Genomic DNA, 19,166 nt, shown 5'->3' with positions numbered 1-19,166 from the left:
GTCTAGGCTAAAACATCTAAGTTCCGTCTAGGATTTGAAAGTTACGGAGGGTGTGTCAGCTATTCTCTAAGCAACATTTTGCTGTATTGGTTCAAGCCATCATTTTGGATGTTAGTTTATTGCAATTCTATTTACATTTGCTTGAGTAAAGGAAATACCAACTGGTTATAATTGATTCAGAATACGGCGGCCAAATTGATTTTTGGAAAAAGGAAATCTGATCCTGTATGTCCATTACTGAGGAATCTTCACTGGCTCCCTGTTCATCTTAGAATTCGATTTAAATGCGCTTGTATGACATTCAAAATTATCCATGGTCTATTTTTGCTTATAGTCCCTCTAGCATGGAAATTCTCTTCAATCTTTTGTTTCAAGGAATTCCCAGAAGTACAAACTTTCATTTCCTTCAGTGAAATGGATAAAGCTTGTTGGTAATATCTCTCGCTCCTTTTCATATAGGTGCACAACAATTTTTCGTCGTAAATTGATGCTATTTCAACAGTTTTTGGAACCTGGTACTAAGGAGTGTTAATTGTCTTTTGTTTAGTAATTCACATGTTAAAGAAACTGATTTTCATGTTTATTGAAGTCTTATGTAAACCGAGTCGAGCCTCTACTTCATATGGTATATGAATCTAAGACTTAGGCCCTCTTTTACAAAGGCGCACCAAGTGTTTTATCGTGTGCTAAATCAACGCGTGCGCTAACCGCTAACGAGTCCATAGGATAACATACACGTGTTAGCATTTAGCGTGTGTTTAGCGTGCGCTGAAAAGCTTAGTGCGCCTTTGTAAAAGAGGGGGTTAGATTAGATTAGAATTTAATGCCAGCTATAGAGCTAGATACTAGATTCCTAGATTCTGCAAACATGCACATGATTTGTAGTTTTCTATAAATTATGTGCATAAACAAATCCTATCCATGCTCCACCCAGCCCTGATAGTCAGACTAAGGGAGGCAGCCAGCTACCTCCCGCAGATGGCGGTGAACTTGGAAAGTCAGTGACGTATTGCATTTGAAGTCTGTAGCTTTGCAAACCACTTAATACTTCGTTCTCTTTCCTATATTGATTGTAGTTCTTCCATTATTCTCCTCTTGTGTGAAGTAAGTCAGTGTTTCCCCAATAAATTGTTTGTCTCCCCCATTTTATTGCACATCGCTTTGAAATTCTGAATAAGCGTTTAAGCAAATGTTTAATAAACTTGGAAACTTTGGAAAATAAATCCAATCCAATCCAACTGGCATTGAATTTCTAGATTTTTTTTTTAGGGGGGGGGGGCTAGAAACATAGCTGGTTAAGCTGCTATTAATCAGCTGACTGGCTAACTTATAGCAGCCAAAGATAGACCTTTCTCTGTAGAGCAATGCACAACGCAGGACTGCAACCTTTGCGCTTCTTGCCTGGTCCCTTGCCGCTCTGTGATTGGCTGCAGTCAGTAACTGACTTTAGCCAATCACAAAGTAGCACGGGACCAGGCAGGAAGCACAAAAGTCACGCTCCTGTGTTGTGTGTCGCTCTGCAAAGAGGCAGCCGTCAGCAGGAGACCGTGCTGGACCACCACCACTTAAAAAAGGTACTGGGGGGGGGGGTGTATGGTATATTCGGTCCATAAGATGCACCCCCTTTTCCACCCCCTTTTTGGAGTTGGAAAAAGTACGTCTTATGGTCAGAAAAATACAGTAAGCGCATATTTATTGAACAGCCTGTAGCCAGATTTTTGCCATTTAGCTGTATATGCCAGTATTCTAGTCATTTATGCATGTATTTGTCACATAAATTTTAGCACCTTCTTTCTCTCTAGAATTATACCCTATCTGCCATCATATTCTAACTGACTTTCAATTGTTCAACCATTTATTTAGAGGCTGGAAAGGAGGTTGCAGCAAATAGCTAGATATAAAAATATAATACTTGATTTGAAAGATTTGAAACAGGGAATTTATTTGTAGTATTTATATAGCACTTATTATTGTCTAAGTCAGGGGTGCCCACACTTTTTTGGCTTGCAAGCTACTTTTAAAATGACCAAGCAAAATGATCTACCAATAATAAATTAAAAAAAACACAAAGCACACTGTACGCAGAGAAAATGTTGATTATCATTTATATTCAGGTTTTTTTTCAAAGAGGTCAAGGCAGATGACTTTAAAATAAGCAATGTCATCTCAGTAACAACTATACAAAAATAGACAAATATACCCCCTCCCTTTTTACTAAACTGTGATAGCGGTTTTTAGTGCAAGGAACTGCACTGAGTGCCCCGTACTGCTCTCGACGTTCATAGGCTCCTTGCGCTAAAATCTGCTGCTGCGGTTTAGTAAAAGGGGGCCATAGTGGAAAATATAGACAGCAGATATAAATTCTCAAAACGGACACATTTTGATCACTAAATTGAAAATAAAATCATTTTTACTACCTTTGTTGTCTGGTGATTTTATGAGTCTTTGGTTGCACTTTCTTCTTCTGACTGTGCAAACAATATATCTTCCCTTCTTTCTGCCTCCTGCATGCTTCGTCTCCTCCAGATCTCATTCCATTCCCCAACCAACATCTCTGTCCTTCCATGAGTCCAACTTTTTCTTTCTCTCTCCCTGCCCCCCTCCCCTTTGTTTCTTTCTGTCACCCTACCCCTTTCTTTCTTTCTTTCATTTTTTCTCTGTCTCCCTGCCCCTTTCTTACTTTCTTTCTCTCTCTGTCTTTCTTTCTGTCTCCCTGCCCCCTTTCTTATTTTCTTTCTCTCTCTGCCTCCCTGCCCCCTTTCTTTCTTTCTTTCTGCCTCCCTACATGTCTTTCTGTCTCCCTGTTCTGCCTCCCTGTCTGTCTCCTTGTTCTGCCTCCCTGTCTTTCTGTCTCCCTGTCTGTTTGTCTGTCTCCCTGTTCTGCCTCCCTGTCTTTCTGTCTCCTCAAGCCACTGCTGGGCCTGTTGTCTGGGAATAGGCCCCCAAGCCACCGCCGACTTCTGGGAACACTGCCGATTTCTGGGCCCCCAAGCCACCTCAGACGCCACCGTTGCCGAGCTCTTAGTTTTCTGATGCTGCAACAGGCCAGCAGCCTTCTCCCTAATGTCAGAATTGATTGACATTGGAAAGGAAGTTCCAGGCCAGCCAGGCAGCGATTGGCTTGCCTGGAACTTCCTCTCCAACGTCAGAATTGATGTTGGGGAGAACGCTTCTGTAGGGAGAGCTTGAGGCAGCGGTGGGGGACGTGGAGGAGAGGAAGGCTGATCGGCCTGGTAGATCATGAAGACAATGCAAGTCTACATGGAGCCTGGGATGGGCTCCGTGATCGACTCGCATTGCCTTCGAGATTTACCGGTCGATCGCAATTGACGTATTGGGCACTCCTGGTCTAAGTGGTTTACATTCAGGTATTCAAGCATTTTTCCCTATTTATCCTGGTGGGCTCACACTCTATCTAATGTACCTGGGGTAATGGTGGATTAAATGACTTGCCCAGGGTCACAAGGAGCAGCATGGGATTTGAACCCACAATCTCAGGGTGCTGAGGCTGTAGCTCTAACCACTGTGCCACACACTCCCCTTAGGGAATAGGGAAGAAAAAAAATCAATAATGTACTGTTCATATGTAAGCAGTGGTGTAGGAAGGGGGGTAGGAGGCGGTCCATCCCGAGCGCCGTCTTGGTGGCATCTGTTCTCCTCTCCGCCCTCCCCGCTCCTTCCTGACCACCGCCTCTGCTGCGCACGTGAACCCCTTCCTTTCCCTCCTACTTCCTTTAATTTTCCCAGCGCAAGCAGTATCACAAGCTTGCTGCCTGTGTCAATGTTGGCTCTCTTTGACGTCACTTCCAGGTCCCGCGCCTAGGGAGCGACATCAGAGGGAGAGCCGACAGGCCGCAGGCAGCAAGTTCGTGATACTGCTTGTGCTGGGAAAATTAAAGAGGTATGGGGGAAGAGAAAGGGGGTGCATGCGCAGCAGGGGAGGTCGGGAAAGAGCAGGGTGTGTGTGCGAGCGAAGAAGAGGGTGGGGGAGGGGTGCTATCGCCCTTGGTGCCACCCACCCTCGCTACACCACTGTGTTTATGAGAAACTCAAATTCAGATTCAGTGGTCATTTTGTTTATGTTTAAACTGTTACTTTTCTTGAAAACTTCTTATTGCCAAGATTGCCAACCGCTTTAAAGAAGCGACCCAATCCCTAATGTTTTATCCCTCTCCCTCTCTCTCCTTTCTAACCCTACTTTTTTTTTTTCTCTTTAACAATGTCACTTTACCCTCACCTTTCTTCTTCAATCCCCACTCTCATGTATGTCTTTGTAAAACGTCTACAATGTTCACTTTTCCCCCTTTTATAAACATTATTTTAATTCTTTATTTTATCATAGTGTTGTAAACCGGCTAAATATTTGTTGATGGTCGGTATATAAAAAATAATAAAACTTGAAACTTGTATTCTTTTTGGCAAACTGTATTTTACTGTTTCCAATCATGTGCATAGGGGTAACCGGAACTGCCTTAAAGGAACATGTAAACAGAGTGTGAGTTTGGTTTTAGTATATAGTTGAAAGGTAATAACTTTTACTAAAGTATTCTTTCTATTCCTTTATCTCCTGTGGTCTCTTATTCATGCCTCTTTCTCCCTGTTCTTTCTTTGTCTCTCTCACTCCCGCAGAGTTAGTCATACCTTGCTGTAGTTTGCTCCCAATACCAGATTTTCTGCTCCTGCTCTGACAGATTCACAGGACACACAGTTTGAATTGTTAATGAGAGCAATAATATTTAGTCTTCTGTCTGCTAGTGCTGAATCTAGGACATCCTGCCGCTGCTGCAGGGCCATAAGGCTTTCATTGAGGTTCTTCATTTGGTCAACGGAGTTCTCCAGGTCTTAAAGAAAAGATAATATTAATCATGTTATCTTAAAGTTGCTTAGGATTACCCTACATCAAAGATCGTGCTATGAGCAAAAGCCATTTGGGAGTTCCTATCCTCACGTATATGACACCCTCCTATTTATTGGTTGAATTTAGATATCAGTGAATATGAGTTTGGGGGGGTTGAGTATGTCAATTGGCTTGATAGGAATTCTGAATTCTGAGGCTAAGCTCTGGCGTATAGGCTCTGGCATGTAGTTCCGATGCCCATAGATAACTTCATGGTTTTCTTTTCTTAAATCAGGTTTTTATGAGCATTCAACCCATTTTTAAAAAACATTTTAATATAATGGATTACAATCGTTGAGCCTGAACAAGTAGCATAAGAACATAAGAATAGCCTTACTGGGTCAGACCAATGGTCCCTCAAGCCCAAGTAGCCCATTCTCACGGTGGCCAATCCAGGTCACTAGTACCTGGCCAAAACCCAAGGTATAGCAATATTCCATGCTACCAATAATACAGGTCAAGCAGTGGCTTCAGCCATGTCTTTCTCAATAACAGACTATGGACTTTTCCTCCAGGAACTTGTCCAAACCTTTCTTAAAAACAGCTATGCTATCCGCTCTTACCACATCCTCTGGCAACGCGTTCCAGAGCTTAACTATTCTCTGAGTGAAAAAAAAATCTCCTCCTATTGGTTTTAAGAGTATTTCCTTGTAACTACAACTGTCTTCTAGTCTTTGTAATTTTTGACGGAGTGAAAAATCGATCTACTTGTACCCGTTCTACTCCACTCCGGATTTTGTAGACTTCAATCATATCTCCCCTCAGAAGTCTCTTTTCCAAGCTGAAGAGCCCTAACCATTTTAGTCTTTCCTGATACAAGAGGAGTTCCATCCCCTTTACCATCTTGGTCACTCTTCTTTGGATTTTTTCTAGCGCCACTATATCTTTCTTGAGATAAGGAGACCAGAATTGAATGTAATACTCCAAATGAGGTCGCACCATGGAGCGATACAGGGGCATTATGACATTCTTAGTTTTCTTAACCATCCCTTTTTAAATAATTCCCAGCATCCTGTTTGCTTTTTTGGCCGCCCCCGCACATTGGGTGGAAGGTTTTATCGTATTGTCTACAATGACACCCAGATCCTTTTCTTGGGGCTAAGATAAAACTAAAGAGATGATTCTATAAAGCAGTTTTTAACATTTACATGCCAGTTACTGTCTTTTTATGAACAAGGATTTATGTTTCTCTGCTTCCTCATTGTCTGATGAGTGAGTGTGTAATATAAATGTCTTATTAAATACTGCTTGATATATATTGTAGGGCAGCATGAAGAATTATTTTGGGGCTCTTTTACTAAGCTGTGATACACACTAATTTATGCTATCTGCATTACCGCAGTTCGTGCTCAGGGGTCCTATGATAGTTTTGGAATTGGCGTGCATAGGGTATGTCTGAGGAGCCAAGAATGCGTGCCCTGTGCTAATAGGTTAATGTACCTATATTACCACACACTAAATGATTAGTGTATAGTTAGCATGTGACCCTTTACTAATAGGTGGCAGTAAGGGGCTCACATTGTAATGGCTATGTGCTAACTGGGAAATTAATGCATGGCCATTAGTAGGAACATAAGACATCCCAGCATGCTCAGAGCAGGAAGTAAACTGGAGAGTAGTTATTTGGCGGGCAGGGCTCGGCATCTCTGCAAGCAAAGGTAAAAGATGGTCTTGGAGTTCTGTAGGGGACCAGTATCAAAAGTGTGTAGGGGAGGCACTGGCCCCCAAGGCCCCCCGTGTCTATGACCCTGCATGAGAATCCTGCCTGATTAAATCCCAAAAATATCAGACCTGTAAATAAATACCTATGTGTGTACAAAATACATCAAAAACAGGTATCTTTCTTGGTCTTCCAGCCTGTTAAAAAATGACCTCTATATATGCTAGCTGCAATGAATATTAGAGGATATTCATTTTGAGTGTCTTTAAAGTTGTAGCACAGAAGGCTAGGGTACATATTGAAGGGATTCTGTAAATAATAGCCAGAGTTAGGTGTCGAGAAGATCTGCAGTAAACAGCATTCTGCAAAGGCCACTCTTCCCCCTTTGTAGCATATCAGCTTAGTGTGAATCTCAGGCCTAGTGTTAGGTGTGAGCTGTGATACTTGCTGAAACCCGGTGTAAATGCTGGTGTGCAACCAATGATGGTTGGACATGTGCCTAAACTCTGGGGATGCCCCTGACCTAGGGTTACCATACATCCGGATTTCCTCAGAAGGCTTTTCAAAACCCGACACTTTGTCTGGGTTTTGAAAAGCTTAGAAGAAATCAGTGTTGGGCAAAAGGGCATCCGCGCATGTGCGGATGCCACGTGATGACATCATGCACGCACATGCGTGTGCATGACGTCATTGGGTGACATCTGCGCATGCATGGATGTCCTCCTGCCCGACAAAAGCAGGCAGTGGGGGCAGGGCTGGGGCAGGGCTAAGGCGGGGTTGGGGCATTACAGGGCAGGGATGGGTGGAACTGGGCAGGCCTGGGGGCAGGTCTGGGGTGCCTGGATTTTCTGATTGGAAAATCCGGCAACCCTACCCTGACCTATCCACAAAAATAGAAATGTCAAAACTCAGCTTACTCACTATGAACTATATAAATGCAAACCAAGCCAGGTATAAAAACCTTCTGCTTTCTAGTTTATTTATTTGTATCCCGCTTTATCCAAAGCGGATCACAACAAATACATACATAATATAGTAATCACAGATACAATACATAGCAACATTATCAAAATTTATAAAAATTACAAAAGCGACCAGCACCTAAACATATTGCATGGCAATCAATTTCCATATTTCATCTTGCAAAAAAAGATATTTTTTTTGCCAATCTTTTAAAATTACATACATTTGACTGCTGGTGTATATCAAGCGGAAGTTTATTCCACTCTTAGGGGCCAATGCAAGAAAACTGACCCTAGATACCTTTAACCCTACACACCTTGCTGAGTTGTCTTGCGCTGAGTTGTCTTGCGCTGAGTTGTCGCTGCGCTCAATTGTCTTGCGCTGAAATGTCGGTGCGCTGAATTGTCTTGCGCGCAATTGTCTTTGCGCTTATTTGTCTGCGCTATTTTGTCTGCGCGCAATTGTCTTGCGCGTTTTTGACCTGTCAGCAACCACAGTTGCTTCACTGTAGGGATATGTAGATCAACCCAATGTACAGAATGCAAATGATGTGGTGGGGCAAATGGAAGAATGCTGTCTACTAAGTATTTTGGTGCCTGATTGTATAGCAACAGTTTATAGCAGTGGTCTCAAACTCGTGGCCCGGGGGCCAAATGCGGCCCACCAGGTACTATTTTGAGGCCCTCACTAAGTTTGTCATAATCACAAAAGTAAAATAAAACAGTTTCTTCAGCATATGTCTCTTTAGCTATAAATGACAATATTATTATTAAGACTTGGCCAAAAGGAAAGATTTATAAACTATAAAGAGTTTTACCTCATGCAAAAATGTCATTTCTTTAATAAGACATTAAGTATTTTTTTCTGAGGCCCTCCAAGTACCTACAAATCCAAAATGTGGCCCTGCGAAGGGTTTGAGTTTGAGACCACTGGTTTATAGCGAATCTGGTACTCCAGTTTTAACCAGTACAACGTTATACAACACATGATCCCACCTTCCCAATCTAAATAGTGTCCACACGATCGTATTTTGTGCAACCTGCAGTTCACACAATGCCAACACAGTATATCAAGAAGCACCAAATTACAATAGTAAGACAGGATAGAACTATAGTCTGCAGAACAGTTCCAAACAAATTGCTTGACAGATACAGCTGTGAGTTTATATAAAAATGTTGCTATTTTTTTCTTCCAGATAAGTGTCAGGCACATACAAATTTTTAAATAGTGCAGTTATATGGGGATGTTAGTATTTTTTTTTAGATTATTGTGTTTTACGTGGAAAAGGGGAATGTAGATATGGATGTTGTTGTTTGTAAGAGTTGGATTATGTCCACGTGTTAATAATTTATGTTTGTTGATTTTGTAATCCACCGAGGGATAGGCAGGATATAAATTTTTAAACAAATAAATAAATAATTAGTTTGCACGCAGATCTGTGATTCATGTCTAAATTTAGTCAACTTATATTGAATCTGGGGGATAATGCTGGAATGCTTATCACCAATGTACAGTGCTGCATATGTCCAGTCGCCCTATGAGAATGATAAGTATTATTATTAAATATTCATAATAAACAGGGTAATTTTGAAGGTGCAATAAGCAGATATTTTGAATGCCAGTTTAACAAGGCTAGCTGCATTTTCTGTTTCTGTAAAGAGCACACAAACCTCATACTGTATTTTGCCTCCAGAAAAGTTCTAAATAGGCTCTGAAGAATTAGAAAACTAATTGCATCTTAATCTTACTTCTGATAGCCCCTAAAGAGTAGGTCTCAAATTCTGTTTCGTTTATAATTTTCCCATGGTATAAAAGATCCATGTCTTGATGCAGAGGTGTTTTTTTTTTTTTTTTTAAATTAACATAATTAATTTCCAGTGCTTATAAGTGATACAGAGTGAACAATGTTAATGTGAAACAGAAGTATAGTGGTGGGTTTGCCTTTTTTTTTCTGCAGTCATTTTATGGTCCAAAGGCAAGATAATCAGTGTATCACAAAAGAGATTGTTGGATTTGTTCCAGTAATCAGAGCTGTTGAAGAGTAGGCTGCTGCTATTATGTTTGCTTGGTTGATTTCTTAAAATAGCATATAAATATATCACTGCAAGCACCCTTAAAGCAGGACCAAAGAGATTCTATATATGAGTATACACTAGGGTTACCAGATTTTCCATCTGGTAAAAGAGGATGTATGGCCCGCCCCATTCTGCCCACATGTCCGCCCCGCTCTGCCCCAGCCCTACCCTGTTTCGTCCCCCAAACCCCGCCCCCACACAAACCTCGTTTCTTCGGGCTGGGGCTGGAGTGCATCTGTGCATGCACAGATGCTGGGGCTGGAGTGCATCTGTGCATGCGCAGATGCACTCCAGCCCTGGCCCCGATCTCACCAGCTTTTCAAAACCCGGACAAACTGCCGGGTTTTGAAAGGCCATCCTCTAAAAGAGAACATGTCTGTGGAAATCCGGACGTCTGGTAACCCTAATATACAACAAAATTCTAATGGAATCCAAAAGTGTATTACATACTAAAGAAAAAACATATATAATAAAATCAAAAACAAAAAATTATATTAATGTTATAGTAGTGCTCAGTCCGAAACACCCATCCTGCACAGGCAGCGCTGTAACATGTGGGTGTTAAATAAACATCATAGCACCCCCCCTGCCTGCCAGCCACTGATGACAATCAAGTGTTGATTCAAACACAAAAGGCTCCTTTTACAAAAGTGCGCTAAGCATTTTAGCGTGCGCTAACCATGTGCTAAATGCTAATGCGTGCATGTTAGCGGTTAGCACACGTGTATATTTAACGAGTGCTAAACGTGCACTAAAACGCATAGCGCACCTTAGTAAAACAGGGGGTTAATTTAACTGTGTTTACATACACAGACGAAGATGAGAATAGGATGATCCCGCATATCTTTTAGTGGACCTGCTGGACTATCTTGAGCTATTGCTGTCACTGTGCAGCGCTGCTGGGATAAACTGTGTTTATTAAATCCAATGAAAACCAAAAAACTCCAAGACCCAATAATGAAAATAAAAAAAAAATCAAAGAATATGATCGTGAAAAATCAAAACACTCCCAAATCCATGCTCCCTCAGGCAGGGGAGGGTGCTATGATATTTATTTAACACCCACAAGTTACAGCGCTGCCAGTGTAAGATGGGTGTTTCGGACTGAGTTCTACTATAATATTAGTACGGTATATTTTATGTTTTTGATTTTATTATATATGTTTTTTGTTTAGTATGCAATACACTTTTGGATTCCATTAGATTTTTGTTGTTCGATTTAGGAAATTCTTTATTTAAGGTAATTATCTCAAAAGCAGTTTTGGTTTTTGGTTTTTTTTTTTTAAACCCTAATATACAGTACACCCACATATATATAGATAGGGGGTCAAATATTCAAATTGATTTAACCAGGCAGCAGAGGCTCCTGGCCAGTTCATTCGTTTGCATGGGGCTCTCCATTGATATTCAACGGCCCTTAACTGGTTGGTACATTACGCATCAAACACGAAGCCGGCTATTTTGTGAGCAGTGCATGGGTGGAGTCGGCACTTATGCAGTTAAGTGCCCATATACCACAGAAAACTCAGTCCTGACTCTGTCTTGTGTCACTTAGGCAGTTAAGAGCTGAATATTGTACTTAACTGGACAAGGATTAGCCGGCTGCACAAACCTGGATATTCAATGCTGATACCTGGGCATGACCCAGAATTGAATTTATGGACATAACGCTGGTGGTGACCAAAAATCGCTGATCTCCACCGGTTGAATAATTACTGCTTATATGGGGAGAGTTATAGAGAGCCTAGGGTCCTGCTTAAAGGATGCTTACAATGACACCTAAAGGCTCTATCAGAATAATACACTTTTTAACTTTACCACAACATCATTGGTTCCCAGAGAGCCCACTATTCCAATCAGGGGAGGAGATTAGTTTTGGGGGTATTTCCCAGCGGTACAAAACCCTGTGCATAGTTCAGATCTTTGTCTTTGATCTGGTCGTTTGCCTGCTCGGTTGCTGACTTTCATGTGAGAGGGAGAGTTCATTTAGCCCAGAGGCTCTAGTCATTGAAAACCACTACTACTACTACTATTTATTATTTCTATAGCACTACCAGACACATGCAGTGCTGTACATTAAACATACAAGAGACAGTCCCTGCTCTAAAGAGCTTACAATCTAATTATGACAGACAAACAGGACAAAAAGGGTGAATCTATACCCGTTGCTCAGGTAGGGAATTACAAAGGGAATGATGAAGCGGATAGGTTAGGGGACTATAGAGGGAAATACAAACAGATATGGGCACTTTACAAGTGGTATGGGTTAGGACTTAAATGCAGCCTAGGAGATAGAGATACCTGACTTGAGGACCAGCAATTGCGGGTCCTATGCAGAAAAGTGCGATGAAGCCCCTAGACTTGAGATTTCAAATGAATCACCACCACTATCTGGTGTCTGTCCCACTTTCTGACGCCCTCCCTTGTGTTCTGGCATCTTCCCCTTTCTCTGACACCCCCCCCCCCACATTGTGTCTCTCCTTTAATCTATAACTCACCAATGGCAGCACTGATTCACTTAAGCTGCCGAAGGCTGGTCCCAGAACCTGAGGAGAAGACGGCGGATCCCAAGTAGAAATAAGGCCTTTATTATGTTTAGTAAAAGTTATCTGACAAGGGCCATGTTTCACCCATACAAGAGCTGCATCAGGGGTTTTATTCAAATGATAATGATAGTGTTAATTGCATACACTCTAACAAACACAAGCTATAACTCAGCACCACTCCACCAAGCAGAGCAACTAGACACAGTGGAGTAGTAAGGAGTGGACAGGGGGATGGACCATCCCAGGCGCCATCATGGTGGGGGAGCCGGCATCTCTCTGCCCGCCCCATGCCATGCTCGCTCCCTCCCATTCCCACCCTCCCGTACCTCTTTAAAATCTTCGCCAGCACAAGCAACTACTCTAGCCTGCTGCTTGCACTGGCCTGACTCCCTCTGAAATCACTTCCGGGTCACAGGGCCAGGAAGTGATGTCAGAAGGAAAGTCAATGTCAGCACGAGCAGCAGGCTGAGAAGCTGCTCGCGCTGGTGAAGATATAAAAAGGTATGGGGTGGGAAGGGAGGGTGTGAGTGTGACATGGGAGCATGGAAGGAGTGTGTGTGTGTGTATGGGGGTGGGGGGGTTTGGTGCAAAAAAGTGGGGGCAGAGAGGAGGGCATGGGGGGAGGGGTGCCTTCCAATCTCGCTATACTACTGCTGGACATGTGGTCACATATAATAGGGGCTGGATTCGTTCTAGTCCCCCTCTATTTCCTGGTTCATAGACAACGGCGCGAAAGACAAAGGCGCGCCCGGACAATTGAGCGTAGCGCGGAGGCGTGCGCCGCTCAAAATTACAGTTTTTAGGGGCTCCGACGGGGGTTTTTTGTTGGGGACCCCCCAATTTACTTAATAGACATCGTGCCGGCGTTATGGGGGGTTGTAACCCTCCACATTTTACAGTAAACTTAACTTTTTCCCTAAAAACAGGGAAAAAGTGAAGTTTTCAGTAAAATGTGGGGGGTTACAACCCCCCAAACCCCCCACAACGCCCCCACAATGCCCCCAAAACGTGGCGCAATGTCTATTAAGTAAAGTGGGGGGTTCCCCCCCACGCCCCCCGTCAGAGCCCTAAAAACAGTAATTTTGAGCGGCGTGCGCCTCCGCGCTGCGCTCAATTGTCTGGGTGTGCCTTTGTTTCGGCGCGCTTTTGACCTGACACCCTATTTCCTATTCATCTTCAAGGACGCCTCAGCCCCACCACTCCACCGCTGTAATAGTTTGCAACTGCGGGAAGAATTACGTGGTGCTTCATCATTGGCTGCCCGTTTTAATGTCTCTTTTTAATATAAATATCCAACTTTTTACTCAATTTTTAATAATATTACGCTCAATAGTTATTTCAAATATTATAAATATATATATAAATATAAAGTGCATATAGTACTTATCTTAATCTCAGCCAAACCTAGAAGTCAGATCCAACATGTTTCGCACAACAAAAGTGCTTTATATATCTATATATATTTATAATATTTGAAATAACTATTGAGCGTAGTATTATTAAAAATCAAGTAAAAAGTTGGATATTTATATAAAAAAGAGACATTAAAACGGGCAGCCAATGATGAAGCACCACAAAATTCTTCCCGCAATTGCAAACTATTACAGCGGTGGAGTGGTGGGGCTGAGGTGTCCTTGAAGATAAATAGGAAATAGAGGGGGAAGAGAACGAATCCAGCCCCTATTATATTTGAACAAAGACTGAACGTTAAGGCTGGATGTAAACATAGGAAGTTAACAATTTCCTTCCCTTGTTAGAGTGCATGCAATTAACACTGTCATTTGAATAAAACCCCTGATGCAGCCCTTGTTTGGGTGAAATGTGGCCCATATTGGGTAACTTTTACCGAATACAATAAAAATCTTATTTCTACTTGGGATCCGCTCATCTTCTCTTCTGCCTTGTTGTGGGGGTTATTTATACCTCTGTTTTGGATTTCTGTTTTGGATTTCTGCAACATCTTGTCCCTCTGGAAACAGGAGCTGTAGACTTAAGGTGATATACCATGTAAGATACAATGTATGTATGTGTGTGTGTAGGAGGGGGGTGGAGGTAGAGAGAAGCAGAAATGCGGGACTGGGGGATGGGGTAGGCTTCAGAGAGAGGGGCAGTTGCTGGACTGTGGGTAGGAGGGTTTAGATGCCAGACCCAGGGGTAGAGGAGATGAAAGCAAAAGTGCTAAATCAGTTAAGCGAGGGCCCCCCAGGAGCACAGGGCCTCGTTGTCACCCCTGCATAAAGCCGGTCCTACATGGCTTCCCTAGTCAGGATAATTCTTTGGAACTATGTGACAAGTTTAATTTCAGTGTTTCAGGATGCAGAATGCTTATTTTAAGTGTGTCTGTCTATCTATATTCTATGCATACACTTGATTCTGTACCCTAAAATACTGAACTTAAACTTGTTGCATAGTTCCAGAAATTCTTTTTCATCTGGGAAACAAATCATGAGCTGCTGTCCTTCATGCAGTATTTGGAGCTGTTCATATCAGCTTTAAGAATGCCAGGCAGTCTCCCATTTCAGCCACATCACCAAGGTCCTTATTAGTATGTCAGGTCTGTGATAGGGTTACAATATGGCTCCAGAAAAAGGAGGATGGATTGAGACATCTGGGTTTTACTTCCTCAATGGAAATGAAACCCGGGTGTCTCAATTTGTCCTCCTTTCTCTGGAAGCCATATTGTCCTAGGTCTGTGTAATCACCGAGGGAGAAGGGATTTGAAGAAACTGTCTTAGGCCAGCCTCCTAGTTGGAGGAAAGTAGGGATCCTGATGTTGCTGTCATTTTAGTCGAGGAGTTAAAGGCAATAAAATGATATGGTCTTGTGAGACAATATATGAAGGAAAATGTGGGTGTTTTCTTTGCAGCTAGAGTGATATAGAGAAGCTTACTTTGTCATCGTGTTTTGTCATGTCCTTATGAATGTCTCTGGCTTGATTTTGAGCACTAGATTATAACCGTGATGTGGATAACTAAATGAAATGAAATAATCTATGCCTAGAATAAAATGTGTGGAATTATAGTTTAATTGCCGCAGTGTGTAGTTTAATTGCACCAATTTGAGCTTTTCTCCTTAATTACAGATTAGCATGACTTTCGCCCTAGTGTGTCACGCTCATTGGTAGGTTTCTAAATTTTTCCCCCAGCCAAACTTGTGTGACAGTTTTTAAATATGATGCCCTTGAAATCTGAGGGGGTGATTGCCATTGTACGAGCTCTCCCTTCCACAGTGTGGGGGGATTAGAAATAGGATGTGGTAAATTCACTTTTTTTTTTTTTGATTGCTTTTAACTCGTAACTCCCACTCGCTTCTATAGCTCCTATGCCTGTTTCATCATTCCCTCTCTGAGAAACTCCCTAACCCCCTACTTGTCCTGTTTGTCTGCTTGATTCGACCGTAATCTGTACTGAGCAGGGACTGTCTCTTGAATGCTTAATGTACAGAGCTGCATATGTCTAGCATGGCTAAAGGAATAAGTAATAGTGGTAGAGAAGAGACTCTGTTAGCTGGAATGCATGCAACCAGCAAAAAAAAATCTGAGAAATATTGTAATATTTTAAATAAAAATGAAAATAAAATCAATTTCTGGTGGAAATTTAAGGGCTCCTTTTACTAAGTTGAGCTTGCGTTTTTAGCGCGCTAGATACTAACACCTCCATTGAGCTGGTGTTAGTTTTTCCACATAGCGCGGGGGTGAGCACGCTATCGCAGCTTAGTAAAAGGAGCCCTAAGTGTACTTAGCACGCCACGCCTAAATACACCCATGCTTTGCCTACCACATATCCGGTATTTTCTCTGGTATTTTGTAGTTGCGTGATAGTGTCATATATTTTTTTTGCTTATAAGAGAAGTTTTTGCTGTTTTTCCCCTAATGTAGCCTCGCTGTAGAGGTGAAACGGAAGTACTCTCTGTCGGGAGAAGGTCGTTGTGGCGATGCCTCAGACAGACTGCTCTAAGCTAAGGGCTCCTTTTCCTAGCGGTTTTAGCGCATGCGTAGCGCGCACTACAATGCCGTGCACGCTAGACACTAACGCCTCCATTGAGCTGGCGTTAGTTTTTCTGCGTAGCGCGGGGGTGAGCGCACGCTCATCTGCTGCGTGTGCTAAAAACGCTAGTGCACCTTAGTAAAAGGAGCCCTAAGTCTTGAGTCACGCTCTGTTGTGTGCAGGGCCGCCATCAGGGCAGTACTACCAGTCCTGCATTCAGGGGCCCGGGCTCCCCCAGGGTCCTAGGCCACCATAGCACAAATTCCTGTATTATGCTTCTGCTGTGCACAGCAATAAACAATAAACACTGCTGTCATACTTTTTTTTGTCCCCTGCCGATTTCCTGATAGCACCCCCCCCGGACAAAAGTGGGGGGAAGGGATGCATGTGGTGGGCCCAATAGGATTGCTCAGTAAGGGGCCCAGAAATTTCTGATGGCGCCCCTGGTTGTGTGAGAAATATTTATGAATGCTCTACTACAGATGCATTTGTCACCCAGCTGTAGCCATTTGTATGAAGTTTTATTGCAGTGGGATTTTGATTTTCATCCAGTCTTTAAAGAGAAATTTTGAACCACAAGCCCAGTTGACAGATGAGAGACTGATAACATTTATGAGTGGAGTGTTTTTCAGACCAGTGATGATATGGACGGCTTAGGGTACAGTGTAGTCCTGGCTGTCAGTGTATGAGGTCTGTTTTTCTCCATGTTTTGTATTTATGATTTTCCTGTCAGTTTTGGTTTCTTTGCTGGAATGTGATAACCTGCTAAATAGATTAACAGTGCGTTTTGTTTTGTTTTTGTTTATATACATTTTATGGTATGGCATAGTACAGGGCAGTGTCTCTCAAACTGTGTGCCACAGCATAGTGGCGTGCCCCGAAGAGACTCCAGAATTCGGCTTTATTTTTTAAAATTCCCTTCATATGTATACACTAGAATAGGTTCTTTCACAAGAAAAATATACAATGTCAGGTGGACAATGAACAGCACGGTTTAGGCTTAAATTATAGTGTGGAGGAAAAAGCCTCAGACTAGGACCCTCCCACCTCCACAAAGGTGGTTAACAGGTGGTTAGACGTTAACCTCATTGGCAAAAAACCTCCGTTGCACTCCAGGGTATAAAAACCTTAAGCAAAGCTGTTAGTGCTAAGCGAAAGAAGAAATAATTTTCAACTTATCTTCTGTTGATTGGTACACCAACGGTGGCCAGCATTTCACAAGTCTGCTGCCTCAGGGTGCAACGTATCCGATCAAGCTTCAATCGGGACGGCAAAACGCATCTCCTGCATCAACAGAGGTTTTTTGCCAATGAGGTTAACGCCTAACCACCTGTTAACCACCTTTGTGGAGGTGGGAGGGTCCTAGTCTGAGGCTTTTTCATCCACACTACTGTTCATTCTCCACCTGACATTGTATATTTTTCTTGTGAAAGTGTATTCTAGATACTATTGAGTTTTTCACAAAATCCGAGTTTTTTCAGCTACACTAGAATAAATGACATCTACATTGCGTACGGAAGAGTCTGTCAATGTTATAAGCATCTGTGAGTGTAAGGATACAACTGCCCAGACAAGCATCGTTCTTTGATGTGATTGGTCCTTGAAAACTAAGCAATCAAGGCTTTGTTACCATTTGGATCTTCTTATCTTTGCAAACTTGGATTTTCAGCTTTGACAGAAAGTAAATAAAAAAAAAAAGAGAACAACTGCAAATGGTGGATGATGAAATACGTGTTTGCTTGTCGACTATCGAGCCGTGTTTTGAGTTAACTTGCACTCAAAAACAAACACATCCATTGCATTGATTAGCAATTCTATTCTATCTACTTTAGAGGTCCTTTTACTAAGGTTTGCTAACCGATTTAGTGCATACTAACTGATTTAGCGCATGCTAAAGATTAGTGTACGCTAAATGTTAAGGTGCCCATTATATTCTATGGGCGCCTTAGCATTTAGTGCACGCTAAATCGATTAGCGCGCCTTAGTAAAAGGACCCCTTAGGGCTCCTTTTACAAAGATGCGCTAAGCGTTTTAGTGCACGCTAAATATTAGCATGCGCCAACCATGTGCTAAACGCTAATGCATGCATGTTAGTCTATGGACGCGTTAGTGGTTAGTGTGCGTGCAGATTTAGCGTGCACTAAAATGCATAGCGCACCTTAGTAAAACAGGGGGTTAGTTTCACCATTGTTACAATTACCCATACATAGCTTAAAGAACTTTAAATAAATAACTCCTTTACTAATGAGTAACGCGGGTGTTAGTGCCGGCAGCAGCAGTAACTGCTCCGATGCTCATAGGAATTCTATGAGTGTCGGAGCAGTTACCACCGCTGCCAGCACTAAAATCCGTTAGTAAAGGAATGGGTTAATTTTTAGTTGGTTTTGCAATTCTATAATTTCAATTATAATGTGCTGTGGAAAACATTTGCTCCGTTTACTGTGCCAGAGCTAAAAAAAAAGTTTGAGAGACACTGGTGTAGGGTATATAATTAGTTAGGTCTATTTTTAATAATAACTCTCAAGCAACCAAAACCTACATTTATCCAGCATCAGTCCCTGTGGTGCCAGTTAACTGAGAGTTTACTGTAGTAAAGTACTGAATGCACCAGGTCAATAGTTCTTCACCTGTCCCGGGATTTTCAGGATACTCTAATGACAGATTTGCATGCCTTTGGGGAGGTTGATTGTATGTATGTATTATATAAAATGATAATATTGAAAAAAAATTAAATGTGATGGTGCAATATGAAATTATAATAAATGATTAAATATTTATTAAATTATAAATAGATTGTAGCCATAGCTCTTTTTTTTAATTGAGTTTGCATATTGTTATTTAAAGCTATTGAATTATAATTTATAAGTCCTGGTGTGCTAGTGTGTATTGAGTATGCATATTTATTAGGGATAACCTGAAAACCCAACTGACCGGTGGTATCTCACGACAGGTTTGAGAACCACAGCTCTAGGTAACTCCTCCTAGACTTGTTTTAATGATGAGGGTGTTTATAGTGTTGAATGTTCCTTAGCTAATATA

General features: G+C 42.0%; 1 protein-coding gene across 1 annotated transcript in view; it reads right to left on the bottom strand.

Annotated features, from left to right (window-relative positions):
• PROM2 (prominin 2) overlaps positions 1-19,166 on the bottom strand; it is a 159,283-nt gene that overhangs the window by 92,697 nt on the left and 47,420 nt on the right. Inside the window, exon 6 of the mRNA XM_033950017.1 lies at positions 4,642-4,841. Coding sequence (XP_033805908.1) covers positions 4,642-4,841 — 200 coding nt within the window. The remainder of the gene's footprint in view (positions 1-4,641; positions 4,842-19,166) is intronic.

Source organism: Geotrypetes seraphini, chromosome 6 (genome assembly GCF_902459505.1).
Source record: "Geotrypetes seraphini chromosome 6, aGeoSer1.1, whole genome shotgun sequence".
In the NCBI taxonomy this organism is placed as follows: Eukaryota; Metazoa; Chordata; class Amphibia; order Gymnophiona; family Dermophiidae; genus Geotrypetes; species Geotrypetes seraphini.
Note: the sequence above shows the minus strand (reverse complement) of the source record. Positions and strands in the feature narration are given on the sequence as shown.